The sequence below is a fragment of the Phycodurus eques genome, chromosome 8, assembly GCF_024500275.1.
Source record: "Phycodurus eques isolate BA_2022a chromosome 8, UOR_Pequ_1.1, whole genome shotgun sequence".
Lineage (NCBI taxonomy): Eukaryota > Metazoa > Chordata > Actinopteri > Syngnathiformes > Syngnathidae > Phycodurus > Phycodurus eques.
Window position 1 is genome coordinate 25,984,832 of NC_084532.1, and position 13,951 is coordinate 25,998,782.

Sequence of the window (13,951 nt, forward strand, 5' to 3'; positions counted from 1 at the left end):
AGAAAATGGATGGATGGATGGACGTTTTTAATCATACTGCTGAAGCTGTGTACATACAAAATACATATAAAATAGCATCTATTATATGTTATATGTTGTTATATATATATATATATGCTATAAGCATATAATATATGCTATTTTATATGTATTTTGTATGTACACAGCTTCAGCAGTATGATTAAAAACGTGTTTATTTTATATATATATATATATATATATATATGCTGTTTATTTTATATGTATTTTGTATGTACACAGCTTCAGCAGTATGAATTAAAATGCCTCATATATATATATGAGGCATTTTAATTCATTTATATATATTTGATATGTGCAATATTTCAGCAGTATGAAATATGTAAAATAAAAAATACTGCATATTTATTTTATACTGATATGTAACTAATGCAGCATACATATTTTCTTTCATTTATATTTATTTTATGTCATTCCGTGACCTGACCACTCAAAACACTCGCAAATCGTTTTTTCCAATTGAATATAGTGAATTAAACTTTCAAAATTAAACTTTGTTTCATTTCAATTGGCATTGTGCTACTCCTGGTGTGCACGCCCTGACCACCTGGGGGCAGTATAATAGACATACACATCGACTCCTCATTCCTCAGTAAGCCGCACTAATATTAGTCTTTCTTCACAGAGGATAAAGCATACATGCCTGTGAGTATTGTGTTACCTTTCTACATAGTTACTTCACAGTTAGTGTTCAGCTATCCGTTGCGTAAAAGTTATAAAACTCCCAATGAGATGCTGTTTGTTAGCACCTCTATGGCGTTTCCCATTGTTAGCATTAAGCTAGCCGAGGCTATATAGTTTTAAATGTGTAATTTTATTTTTATTTTGAAAGCAAACTTAACTGGGAGTGTCAATAAACAGCTCGTAGCCATTTTTTTAAACAATTGTTCAATAATTCGAGTTGCGAAATGAGTTTAGTCACTGGCACCATACAGCACTTGTATCTCAAGTTTTTTCTCACAAGTCAAAACAAAAATCTTTTTTTTTACGTGCAGTATTTCAGCAGTAAAAAACAAATGTTAATACTGTTTTTAGCATGATTTGTGTGTACACATTCTAACATCATTCTATGAGTACATTATACAGAATATTACTTTCTGAAACATGCCTATTCAGTATTTACATTGATGAATATGCAAGACTCAAATTAAGCGGTCTCGCGTCACAGTTTGCGAGTTCAAATTCGCATTTCGAGCCTCAAAAAACAATTGAAAAGCAAACGCACGCAGGGGCGTATGTGACACAACGCGCTTACGTCACCAATGCGTGTGAAGTAGGATGCGGAAGTGAAGCGATTCGGTTGAAGGAGCAGGAACACAGCAGTTGCAAGATGTGACGCAACGCCAAAATGAAAGAGAAACACAGAAAATGGCAAAACAGAGTATTTCATAGTAAAATGCAAGACGAGCACCCATTCGTTATAACACAGACCTTTCACTCTGACAAACACGCCGCGTCGTGGGATCTGAGAGACGAAGGTGAAATTAACAGAGATAAACTAACTTACTAACGTAACATTATTGCTAAGGAGTGTCTCTGTTAATTATGAGTACCGTTAAATGTGGGACTTGTTTATTACGAAGGTGACGGGTACAAATGTGGCCAGAGAGGAATAAAAGAAAAATTAATCATGTACCCAAACAGGAGGATTTTGGATTTGTTTTCTCTCGAGGTTCCTTCATTTTAGTTGGAACAAATTTAACACTTCCAAAACTTGCACAAAGAATAGTCTTTGTAATTGTTCGTCGTCGCCTCGGTTACGCGCTCTCTACGATTGTTTTTGTTTTTCGTTCGTCTTTGGAGACATTCAGTGACTGTTTTTTTGTTTTTTTTTTTAAATCAATGTCTTTATGTCACAAAAGTTTTCTGTCAATTGACTGTCTGTTGTCGTACCAGAGGGGCTCCAACTACCGGAGACACATTCCTTGTGTGTTTTGTGGACATACTTGGCAAATAAAGATGATTCTGATTCTGATTATGTCATAAAATGCTAAAATATTAGCAGCTGAATTTATACACGTCAATTTACAAAATTAAAATGGTGCATTATCTAAAAATGGAAACCAATTAGTCATACGTTAAGTGAAAGGTCTAATTTTCTCTTTTGTATTGGTAATTGCTCTTTAAACAAGCAAAAATATAGTTTATCCACATGCTCGACTGTTCCATCGAATTTTCAGTAGGATACTTGAATACCGAAATATTCAATAGCTGCAGCCCTAAATTCTACTCCATTATATTGTCGTATTTTTGTTCAATAAAACCCTTGCCTCGGTTCCCGGTTATCAACCTGCAAAAAAAAAAATTCTTCAAAATTACAAAGCTGCTTCTCAAATTAAGAAATGAGTAGCAAAACTGCTCCTCAAAGAAAAACATTGAGCCTTGATACGACATCTTAATATTATGCAGGGAACTAATTTACAACACATGGCAAAACCTCAACATATACTGTTAATGTGGTGCTTTTTTTGGTTAGCAACAGCATTCAACTGGCTCAGCAGTTAACTTTTCAATGTGCACGTGTGAACAACCACTTTTAAAGCAATTAAGATTTATTTAAATCAAATACAGTAAGTGATGTATGTGATTATTTACATTCTCAGTTTGGGGCCTTGTAGTTTATTAGCGAATCATACACAGAGTAGGCTCACAATTCTACTTAAATGTATCCATTTTATCAAACCGCCTCAACCAAAATTAATGAAAATGAAATGCACGTCTCTCACAAAATGGCTGCCCAACCCTAAAGCCACTTGAACTGCTTTCTTAACTAACAGACATCGACGTTTGCTCTCCGTGGCTATCCGTTGCTTCCTTACAATCGCAACATCTTTTTGTGGTTCAATTCAAATATATAATAATACGGCACCACCGTCAGACAGAGATAGACTACAACAAAAATACTACAACAACCTGTAATAACTCGGGGGTCATAACAATATGTGCATGTGACTGGTAAGGAAACAGTCCAGGGTGCGACCCAGCTTCTTCCACCCAAAAAGTCACCTGGGATGGACTCCCGCTCACCCGTAAACTTCATGAGGATAAACGCTATGGACAGTGAATAAGAATCAACCTGTGTAGCCTAGAATAGAGTTTGTTGACAAAAAAAAAAATTGCTATAGAATAATGAAAAAAAAATGCATCTATTTAGTTTCACGCGCTTGTCGGTGGCAGACTTGTGTTTTCTTACTCGATATTTCTGAGCTAAGCGTTTGTCGCACGCCCCGCAGCTGAAGAGTTTCTCGCTCATGTGCGTCCTCGCGGGTCTCTCCAGTTCAGATTGATTTCGTAAAACTTTTGGTTCGAAATAAACAAATTATGGACTGTGCCCTTGTGTCTCTTCAGCTGTTTGCTGTGAACGAACGCCCTGCCACACACGGGGCACACATAGGGCCTGGCGCCCATGTGAATGAAAAGGTGTCTGGTCAGGCGTCTCTGGGCGAAGAAAGTTTTTCCGCACTTCGGGCAGCTGAAGCGCGCCTCTGTGGGATGTCTCTCCCTTCTCATGTTGGCAAAGCCGACCTGCGAGCAGACGAAGGGCTCGTTGTGCGTCTCGGAAGACACGGTGTCGTCTATGTAAGCAATGTTAGGTTCTTCGCAGTGTTCTTCATCAGCTTCGCCTTCATTTAACTTCTCCACACTTGGGTGGCAAAGCTGTGAGGACTGACCTTCATCCTGTTCTTTCTTCAAAAGGACACCATTCAAAGGGGCCGTGTTGGAAGCGGTCTCCCCAACCTGAATGCTCCACACGCTGTCTTCCTCTTCCTTTTTAATAAAGCCACAACGCGGGCTGCACCCCTCCTCTTCTTGCTGCTGCTGCTGCTCAGAGGGAACCTCTTCTGGATTCTCCAACAAATGCTCTACATCTGCAAGAAAACACAAATGGGTTTTGAAAACGACAAATGAATATGTTTTGAGAAATAAATACCATTTGAAAATGTTTGCGCTGTCAACTCTGATGTCAGGAATATTCCATCCATTTTCTACCGCTTATCCGGGTCGGGTCGCGGGGGCAGTAGCTTTAGCAGGGACGCCCAGACTTCCCTCTCCCCAGCCACTTCATCCAGCTCTTCCGGAGGGATCCCGAGGCGTTCCCAGGCCAGCCGAAGGACGTAGTCTCTCCAGCGTGTCCTGGGTCGTCCCCGGGGTCTCCTCCCGGTGGGACGTGCCCGGAACACCTCACCAGGGAGGCTTCCGGGAGGCATCCGAATCAGATGCCCCAGCCACCTCATCTGGCTCCTCTCAATGCGGAGGAGCAGCGGCTCTACTCTGAGATCCTCCCGGATGACCGAGCTTCTCACACTATCTCTAAGGGAGAGCCCGGACACCCTGCGGAGGAAACTCATTTCGGCCGCTTGTATCCGGGATCTCGTTCTTTCGGTCACGACCCACAGCTCATGACCATAGGTGAGGGTAGGAACGAAGATCGACCGGTAAATTGAGAGCTTCGCCTTTCAGCTTAGCTCCTTCTTTACCACAGAATATTCCAAAAGAACAAAAATATACGATATTATGATACATTAACATTACCACGTGGGGTGATATGGGTGACTGAGTTTAACTAAATAGGGTGTTACCCGGTGTGACAACTGTGTAAGGCTGAACTGAGGTGTGGCGCCCTATGTCATCGAAGGATTCAAGTTAACCTCCGCCAATGCTAAATTCTCCTCATTACTAAAATCAAGCAATAAATAAGTGTTAAATGATATGAGTACGAACCTGCTCGGCGTAAGCCTCCATGAGACTTTAAAACGGCGTCCAGTAGTTTGCCTTCTCGCTCTTTCTCCTCTTTTGTTCGACGAAGTTCCTCCTCATAGTCCAAAATCGTTCTGTCAAAATGTTGAAATATTTCCTCCACGCCGACATTTAGCCGCTGCTTCATTAATTCTCTCAACATTGCGACTTTACGCATTTTAACGCAGTAGTGCTAGCTCTTAGCTTAGCGACGTGTTGCTAACTTGCGTTTGCCCGCTAGCAAGCTAAGCAAACCCCAATAACTCCAAACTAGTAACGCAGTAGTGCTAGCTCTTAGCTTAGCGACGTGTTGCTAACTTGCGTTTGCCCGCTAGCAAGCTAAGCAAACCCCAATAACTCCAAACTAGTAACGCAGTAGTGCTAGCTCTTAGCTTAGCGACGTGTTGCTAACTTGCGTTTGCCCGCTAGCAAGCTAAGCAAACCCCAATAACTCCAAACTAGTCCGCTTTGACGGTTTTATGTCCACTTCGAGACGCTGCGAGAACGTTTCTTCTTTTCACACGTCAGATGAGTGTGATGGCAGCACGGTAGAAAATCAAAGACAGCCAGGGGGTAAAAAAAATACAATAAAAATTGCACCTCTTCTTCGTGCTTAACGACGCTCATCAAACTATGAGCGCATTACCGCCCCCAAACGATCGGTAATGACTACTGCTTCGTCTTGCAATCAAGATTTTCATCAAACGAAATCGTTTTTTTAATAGTTGCACAATATCTTAGATTCCAATTATTTTTAATAAGCACCTCTCACATATTGCATTTAATCGTAATTAACTTTAAATTGATTCTACTTCATTACATAGTTCCCATTATTAGTTTTATATTTGTCCACATTTATTTATTCATATTTCCTCAGTTCCTCACTTTGTTCTCGTCATTTGTTCCCTAATTACTCCTTTGATACCAAGATATCATGTAGCACTTTTCACCACAATAACCATTATTTTTCACTGCATTTCCCCTTTTTTAAAAAATATATATATATATATATATATATATATTTGTACTATAAAACTCCTCACATCCCATTTGTCACACACGTCTACGTTAGTTTTCAGTTTGTGTTCAGATATCCATTGCTGAATGGGTTATAAAAGTTCCACAAAGATGCTTTTTGTTAGCCTATCTATGGCGTTTCCCATTACATTAGCATTAAGATAGATGAAGCTCGTTGGTTGTTTTAAATACACATTTAATCATTAGTTTTATGTCTGACAGTGAACTTGAACTGGTTGTCCCATTAAACAGCATAAAGCCTTTTTAGAACAATTGTTCAATGAGATACGAGTTTGATTTGTTCCTTAACCCTGCTTGAATGTCAAAACACAAGACAAAACACTCTCTCCCCATTTGAAATGAATTGGAATGCAATTAATCTGTACAGCCCCCACAAAACACCCATAATTAGATTAATTTAAAAAAAAAACATTTTTAATAAGAAAAATGCACTCAATAGTATTGCACTGTAAAAACAAATAAACTTCCAAAAATAATCAAACTTCTCTCATCCTACTGTCAACAAAGAGAAAAACATAGAAAACAAAATGGCTACCCATTCCTAGTTACAGAGACTATTTTTTTAACAGATCACCAGTTTGCTCTTATTTTTAATGATTTCAGAGGCATAAAAAAAAGAAAAAAAAGATATCGTGATAGTTTTAGGGAAAATATATGGTCCTAAAAATCTAATGGAAAAAAAGATAGCATCCATTTAGTTCACGTGCCGCTGCTCTTGTTGGTGACACGCTTGTGTTTACTGATGTGATATGCAAGCGAAGCATTTGTCGCACAACCCGCAGCTTAAGGGTTTCTCGCCTTCGTACGTCCTCATGTGTCTGGCCAGTTGGGGCTTGTTCTCAAACCCCTTGCTGCAAAAAACATAAGGGCCGGAGCGGTAGGCAGCGCTGACGAGGCTCTTCTTCACTGACTAGGCGGAGACTTGCTTGTCGCCTGTGTGCGCGTCCAGGTGTCTTTCAAAGTGTTGGCTTCGTGCGAACGCCTTGCTGCACAAGAAGCACGTGAAAGTCCTCCCCTCTGTGCGAGTGTGCAGGCGCCCGGTCACGTTCTTCCGTCTGATTGGGTTCCCCTTGAAGACAAAGGCTTTCTTGCACTTGGGGCAGCTTAAGTGTGTGTCTGCGGGGTGCGCGTGCGCCCTCATGTGTTTTCTCAGGGTTTTCGTTTTGGCAAAGGCTTTCCCCCACAGGGAGCAGACGAAGGGTTGGTTGAACATCTCGGAAGTCACAATGTCGCCCGTTTCGGCAACGTTATCAGGCTCTTCGCAGTCTTCTCCTTGATTTATTTTCTACACACTTAGGCGGTGAAGCTGTGAGGACTGACCTTCATGCTCGACACTCTTCAAATGGACATCAGTCGAAGGAAGCGTGTCGAGACCAGCTGCTTCCCATCCTGACAAATCCAAACGTCCTCCTCTTCCTGTTTAGTGAAGGGGGAAGTCTGCGTCTCCTCCTTGTGCTGCTGCTCAGAGGGATCCTCTTCTTGACTCTCCCTCAACACCTGCTGCACATCTTCAAGCAACCACAAGATGTGTGTTCGGAAACATCAAAACTTTAGCTCTTTTATCATCAAAGCCTCTCTGCATTTCTGATTATTAGATCAGAGAGAAATATCCCAGGCATTCCCCGTTATTGCTGCATTTGTGCATGCATTGTTCGGTGCGTGTATTTTACATCAGTCACCTCGCTGGGCAGCTATGCGGTCCTCGGAAAGAGGGGACAGCAATTATTGTTCTTATTTACTCAGTAATTGTATTTTATTTTTCTTCCATTTCGTTTATTGATAATGTGTACACACAATCAATATCAGTAGATATGGAAAGATGTTTCCACCAGATTTAGCAGAAATCTACAGAAAAGCAAAATATTTTTTAGAGAGCTTTTTACAGCGGTAAAATTTTAACTGCGTCATTTCTGGTGCGCCACCAAATGACCCAATGGGAAATGAATCGGGCATTCACTGAATACGAATATATCAAATATTTAATAATACAGCAAGATGAGAGAGGAGCTGATAGGCCTAATCAACATTGTGTCATCTCCTGTAGTAGTGGCTTGGGTGAAAAGAACGCATTTTAAGAAAGAATGATAAGAGAAGAAAACCTGCCTCCGAGTACAACGCGAGGCTTGAGAACTACGTTCAGTAGTTCGCTTTGTCGACGAAGTTCCTCCTCATACGCCAATATAGGTTTTTTTTTTTCCAAAAAGTTGATATATTCCCTTCTTGGCCACGTTTATTCGCCGCTTCTTTATTTCTCTCAACATTGTGACTCATTTTTTTATTTTTGTTTTAACCGCAAACGCGCTAGCTCTCTACTTTAGCAACACTATGTTTGCTCTCGGCTTTGTGACGGCGCGACGATGTTTCACTCTTCGCTCGTCACACGTGTTCGTCGTACGACGGCAGCAGAACAAAGAACATAAAAGACAGCGAGGGGGGGACAAAATAGGAAATTAAACTACAAATATGAACAGATTTGTATAGGTAGATACGACAGGCCTATTTTGAGTTCGGTGGCGACGCTAACCTTGGGATGTGTATGTGCGTGGACGGCAAGAAAAGAACAAATGATCAAGGCCGCCGGAAATTGTGCTGCATACGGTGGCGTAAAATGCCGTAAAATTACTACAAGGGAAATGGGAGTCCCTTCAGCATGTACAATTATTTGCTTTTTTAAGATCTTGGTATTGATAGAATACGCTTCGGCACTGACAAAACAGTAACTCCCACGAAAATCGGTCGAGAAATGAGCACGTTACGACTGAATTTTAGTATTCATGCATTGTCTTCTGTGGGAACGTCGACCTCTCCAACATGGCCGCCACGTAGGCACGTCGGTCAGCCGGGCGACTACAGCGCTAGTGTAGCTCGTGTTCACATCTATCTCGCGACGTGCGTCCCCAATGTTCTTCTTCTGTTAGTAATGACGGTTGTCAAATAACGTTTAGCAACTACCGCCACCTAACTGTAGGAACTGTGGAGCAGGTACTCAAAAGAAAAGTGTGTACATATGTTGCCTTCTCTAGAAACATTGCCCTTTCCTCTCATTTTCCCACTGCTTTTTCCAGGGTCTCATCAATTTGTTTAATGACACTTTTTTATTTCTGTCTTACTGACAAAATGTTAACGGGCAGGTGAGGTCAGTGGAATGAGGATGTAATAGAAAATGTAATATTTGATATTGTATCACTGACAGGTTTATTTTGTGTGTGTAACTGACTCAGTCTGTCTGTTATAGAAAGGCATTCAGTGAAAAGCGGGTGCATAGCACTTTTGGTTTTATTACATTTGAGGATAGACTTGTATATTTTGCAAGTGACTGCGCTATCTGTCTTATTTTACGCTTGAGGCACCGCTGCGAGTTTGCTGCAGACCGACCACCTGCTGATGTCAGCGAGGCGTCCATGTTATCAATGCCACAACACGTGATTGCCGATCGATTCAAGCTGAATTGTCCATGGGTGTTTGAGTATGGTCGTTATTTTCTAATGTTACGACCAGACGAGTTACCACGAGTACCCAACATGGGATGGCGCGCCCCTCTTTTCCCACTCCCAAGGATGAACACAGCCAGAGAGTTGCAGTCCAAACAAAGATCATTTATTTATACTTAAATCAGCGACAAACAAAATGGACTATTTTGTCAAACTAAACAAAAGAAAATCATGAAACTCGAACATTGGTCTCTTACATGGCTCCCTACAAACAGGAGAAAAACATTGAAAACAAAATGGCAGCCCAGTCCTACAGCTACCTGGACTTCTTGAACTAACGTACACTTTGGCTATGTTCACGCTGCAGGTCAATTTACATTTTTTTGCCCAATGTGACATTTATATGATTTTTTTTCATGTCATTGTGAATCGTACAAGTCCGATTTTTTTGTCATCTGACCCAGGCCTCTTTCGTATGTATAGAAATCGGATATGGATCCGACACGAGTGCAATGTGGACGCGTACGGCGCGCTCCTCCGACCCACACGTCATCAAACGGCGACAAACATCACAACTGCTCGACATAACAGACACGCGAAAAAAGCAAACGGCAGAAAACAGCCAGTGGTGAAAATAATATGCTTTAGGTAATAGATAAATACAAGAGAATGTTGGGTCCGGCTGCACAAAATCCTTGAAATTATACCACTGGTGCGTTATGACAAGATCTACGCGAGGGGCCTCGTTTTTGTGCGCATGAGCTATGCGACGTCCTGTTTTGTGCGCATGCGTGTGACATCACGGACGCATTCCCTCTCCAGTTATTTTAATGTGAATGACTACATAAAAAGATCAGATTTAATTTAAAAAAATAAATTAATTAAAAAATCCAGATTGGGCATCATGCCCTGAAGTGTGAACGTAGCCTTATGTTTAACACGGGCCTCAGCAAAACGCAAATGCAACGGCCAATCAAAAATGCCACGTCGTTTCACAGAAGCCTTCACGTTTTCCGGCCATAAGCGAGTGGCAGCCTGCCGCCGCCATTCTTAAGCCGTACCAAAAACAACAACAAAAAAAGGACAATACAGTATATACATTGTGTTTTACAACAAATAGCTATAATTTAACCTATACCCGGTGCTACAAACATTAAAGTGTGCAGAGTGTCTGTCGCGGAAATGTACAAGTAGTCAATGAATGGAGCGATCATTTCCAACAGCCTCTGAAATATCCACACTTTCCATTTATTACTAGCTTGATTCCCCTCTTTGTATGATTATAATAATATAGTTACAGCAGCCAGGGCAGCTTCATCCTTGACAATTGCGACATGTTGTTTGTGGTTCTAACATAAAATTAATACAGTATACTGTAGAGCTGCAACAACGAATTAATAAAATCGATATTTAAAAGTTTTGGCTATGAATTTCATTATCCATTTGTTGTGTCACGCAAATTATTACGTCAGTCACTCGCTCCGTTGATGCGTTGCGCACAAAGAGCAGCAGACCCCCAGTGCCGTCACGGGCACATAGCAGCGTCTCGAAAACCAATGAGTACGCTGCATTTGGATGATGCCAGTACTGCTGGTTACTGATCAAATCCTGATTAATCAATCGCAAATGAAGTCCTGAGGCTTTAAACGTGTGGAGCGACTGTACAGATATGGCAGCGCAAATTCCAGAAGGCCACACAAGCGGAAGTGATCGTTTTCGGTTTTTTTCATGATGCTCATGCTAGCCAAACGGACTTGCTCTCAGTTTAATTTAAATGTTACACGTGACAATATTTGAAGTTATTTTGAAAATATTTTAAGTAATTAAGAGGACTTTTTTCGGGTGTGTGGAAATGCAGTGTCGCGCAGCACTCAGCTGCTTGTTTATACAGTAATCAACAAAATACATATACATTTTTCATAGGTAAAGTATGGTGTCACCGTTCATTATAATTTCATGAATATATTTTGTACATAATGTTCTTGTTTTGCATAAAATCGACTTCCTTCAGGGTTTGGCAAATGAAGTTATTTGAACTTGACTCCTTGAATTCAGAAAATGATAAGCATCATGAGTGTCGAGGTAGGTTTTGAAATCAAGTGTTTCTACTTCTTAGTGAGCTTTAATCAATTGAATGGCTTATATGGACGATCTAAATGGCACGCATGAGAGGTCATGTCTTTGTCAGTGGGTGAACTTAGGAAACGAGTGAGGGATCAAAAAATTACTTCCTCCACTGTACTTGACAACATATTGTTGTTTTTCACGCAGCAACCTGTTCTGTGCACTTTTTCTGCAGTCAATTTGAAATAATGTTCAATTTTTTTATTCAAGGAGTGGAAATCCTTTATTGTTTTTATCCGATTGATTGATTAATTTAAAAAAAGTCAGCGTTAAACGATCATAATAATAGGCCTGCAGCCTTATTATACTGTATATAGAGCCTCAAAATGTTTCCTGGTAAGTAAAGTTGGGGAAACGTTTTTTTTTTTTTTTCTCTCTCCTGCGATTGTCCAGTTTAGTCACTTACAGGCGCAGCAGCGTTTAGACGATCAGTCCATATTGAACTCGGGTATTGCCATGGATGAACTCGCAATCGGTACGTATTGATCCGCTTGGAGAGAGACGAAACCCGAACCATCGAGCTGGCTGAGTCGGTACGACGGAAGTGTGAGGCAGAACCGAAAAAAGCGAGCGTCCGTGTAGCTCAGGCGCTGCCATTGTTGTCCACGACACACTTGTGATTTCGGACGCGTTCTTTACGCGCGAAGCGTTTGTCGCACACACCGCAGCTGAAGGGTTTCTCGCCCGTGTGCGTCCTCATGTGTCTCTCCAGGTGGGATTTTTTTGTGAAACCTTTGGTGCAAAACAAACAGGGAATAGGCTGGTCGGCCGCACTGACCGCGCTGACCACACTGACGGGGGTCTTCTTCTCGTACTGCTTGGAAACTCGCTTGTCACCTTTGTGCGTGCCCATGTGTCTCTTCAGGTGGTGGCTTCGGGTGAACGTGTTGCCGCACACGGCGCACACGTGGGGCCTGATGCCCGAGTGGGTGAGCATGTGTCTATTTAGGTTCCTCTTGATCCAGAAGGCTTTCTCGCACATGGGGCAACTGTACTGCGGTTCTGTAGTATGTATGTGCGTCTTCAAGTGTCGTCGCATGTTTCTACTTGAGCCAAATACTTTGTCGCACTTGGAGCAACTCAGGGATTTGTTGTTGGCGTGATGCGATGCGTCGCTTTCGGAGTTCTCCAGAGGTACTCTGGGGGCGTCGGTATCGGAAGACACCTTGTCGTCTGTGTCTGATAGCGGAGCAATGTTGAATACTTTGTAGTGTTCGCCATCAGATTCGCATTGACTAAACTGTTCCGCACTTTGAGTGTGGTGAAGCTGTGAGGACTGACCTTCATCCTCCTCGCTCTTCAAGTGGACATCAGTCAAAGCGACCGTGTTGACACCACTCTCTACCTGCCTGCCTGGAAGCCGCTTCCCATCCTGACAACTCCAAACGTCCTCCTCTTCCTGTTTAATGAGCGGGGAACTCGGGATGTGCTCCTCCCCCGCCGTCTCCTCTGCCTCCTCCTGCTCCTCCTGCTCATCCTGCTCAAAAGGAACCTCTTCTGGACTCTGCATCAACACCTGCTGCACATCTGCAAGCAAACGGAGACCGGTTTGGAAGCATGGAAAATTTAGCTCAGTCAAGTCTGATGTCATTTCAGGTACAGAACATGCTAGAGGTCCAAAAAAACAACATCATCAGACATAATTATCATCACGTGTGATCAAACAGTATGTAAAAATTGTCGTTAAAACGGGTTACAAGTTTATAATTGCCTACAGGTGCTACAAAACAGCAGCAAAGGAATACTTTTGTCTGAATGAAGCTCCTCAGCTCACTTCAACACCAAGATGCCACCAATGCTCCTTTACAGAGAACTGCAAGTTGTTTAAAAAGTAACAAGTTACTGGACAGTTGGACACGTGCGTTCAAAAATCTAGAGAAATCTAATTTATTTTTGCAAATCTTGATTTCTACTATGACAAAATCAGGTCAGGACGAACATCGGGATTCAACAAATTCGTCCAAGTAGTGTTGCCGTACCTCATCCAGGAAAGGGCCTGGCCTCCTAATTAATTAAAAACAATAATCATGCTAAAGAAGAGTAGAAACAAGTCAACAAACCTGCACAGTGAAAGCCAACATGAGACTTTAAAACGGCGTCCAATAGTTCGCCTTGTTGCTCTTTCGCCTCTTTTGTTCGACGAAGTTCCTCCTCGTACTCCAATATCGTTCTTTCAAAAAGTTGAAATATTCCCTCCATGGCCAAGTTTAGTCGCTGCTTCATTAATTCTCTCAACATTGTGACTTTACACATTTTCACACAACCGGGCTTGCTCTCTTCTCGTTGCTAACTTGAACGTCTCTCACGTTCTGCCTTCGTTTGCCGCTAGCAGGCTGAGCTAACTTGAACAACGCCGATTGGGTCCGCTTTGATGAGTTTTAACTCAACATTGACACCCCGCGACAACTTTTTTTTTTTTTTATCACGCGTCGTTCGCGTACGATGGTAGAAGGACAAAGACAAAGGGGAAAAACAAAAGCCTTCACTCGCACGCGCTACCGCTCCCGTCAGTGACGTATTAATAACTTCCGCGTTTTTCTTCTTCGCTCGCTTTTTTTCAGTAGCTAAGATCTACGACTTTA

At 41.9% G+C, this 13,951-nt stretch overlaps 2 protein-coding genes and 1 long non-coding RNA gene across 3 annotated transcripts; all 3 read right to left on the reverse strand.

Moving 5' to 3' along the window:
* Positions 1-340: 340 nt before the first annotated feature.
* On the reverse strand, positions 341-5,392 carry LOC133406825 (zinc finger protein 623-like). The gene is made up of 2 exons (XM_061684793.1): positions 4,762-5,392; positions 341-3,908 (listed from the first exon to the last, which is right to left on the reverse strand). Exons 1-2 carry the CDS (start codon positions 4,952-4,954, stop codon positions 3,289-3,291), a joined length of 813 nt encoding a protein of 270 aa, XP_061540777.1. The 5' UTR covers positions 4,955-5,392; the 3' UTR covers positions 341-3,288.
* An 818-nt stretch (positions 5,393-6,210) lies between these two features.
* Positions 6,211-8,371, reverse strand: LOC133406356 (uncharacterized). Its single transcript, XR_009769048.1, has 2 exons — positions 8,339-8,371; positions 6,211-7,322 (listed from the first exon to the last, which is right to left on the reverse strand). It is a non-coding gene; the product is annotated as an uncharacterized LOC133406356 (long non-coding RNA).
* A 1,018-nt stretch (positions 8,372-9,389) lies between these two features.
* On the reverse strand, positions 9,390-13,889 carry LOC133406177 (zinc finger and SCAN domain-containing protein 30-like). The gene is made up of 2 exons (XM_061683579.1): positions 13,430-13,889; positions 9,390-12,896 (listed from the first exon to the last, which is right to left on the reverse strand). Exons 1-2 carry the CDS (start codon positions 13,620-13,622, stop codon positions 11,953-11,955), a joined length of 1,137 nt encoding a protein of 378 aa, XP_061539563.1. The 5' UTR covers positions 13,623-13,889; the 3' UTR covers positions 9,390-11,952.
* Between the last annotated feature and the right edge of the window lie 62 nt (positions 13,890-13,951).

What these genes read in the sequence shown, in the direction of transcription:
- LOC133406825 (XM_061684793.1), bottom strand. Translation starts at nt 4,954, where the DNA reads ATGCGTAAAGTCGCAATGTTGAGAGAATTAATGAAGCAGCGGCTAAAT. An exon ending in TGGAGGCTTACGCCGAGCAG is followed by an intron (nt 3,909 to 4,761) that starts GTTCGTACTCAT and finishes GTTTTCTTGCAG; the next exon opens with ATGTAGAGCATTTGTTGGAG.
- LOC133406177 (XM_061683579.1), bottom strand. Translation starts at nt 13,622, where the DNA reads ATGTGTAAAGTCACAATGTTGAGAGAATTAATGAAGCAGCGACTAAAC. An exon ending in TGTTGGCTTTCACTGTGCAG is followed by an intron (nt 12,897 to 13,429) that starts GTTTGTTGACTT and finishes GTTTGCTTGCAG; the next exon opens with ATGTGCAGCAGGTGTTGATG.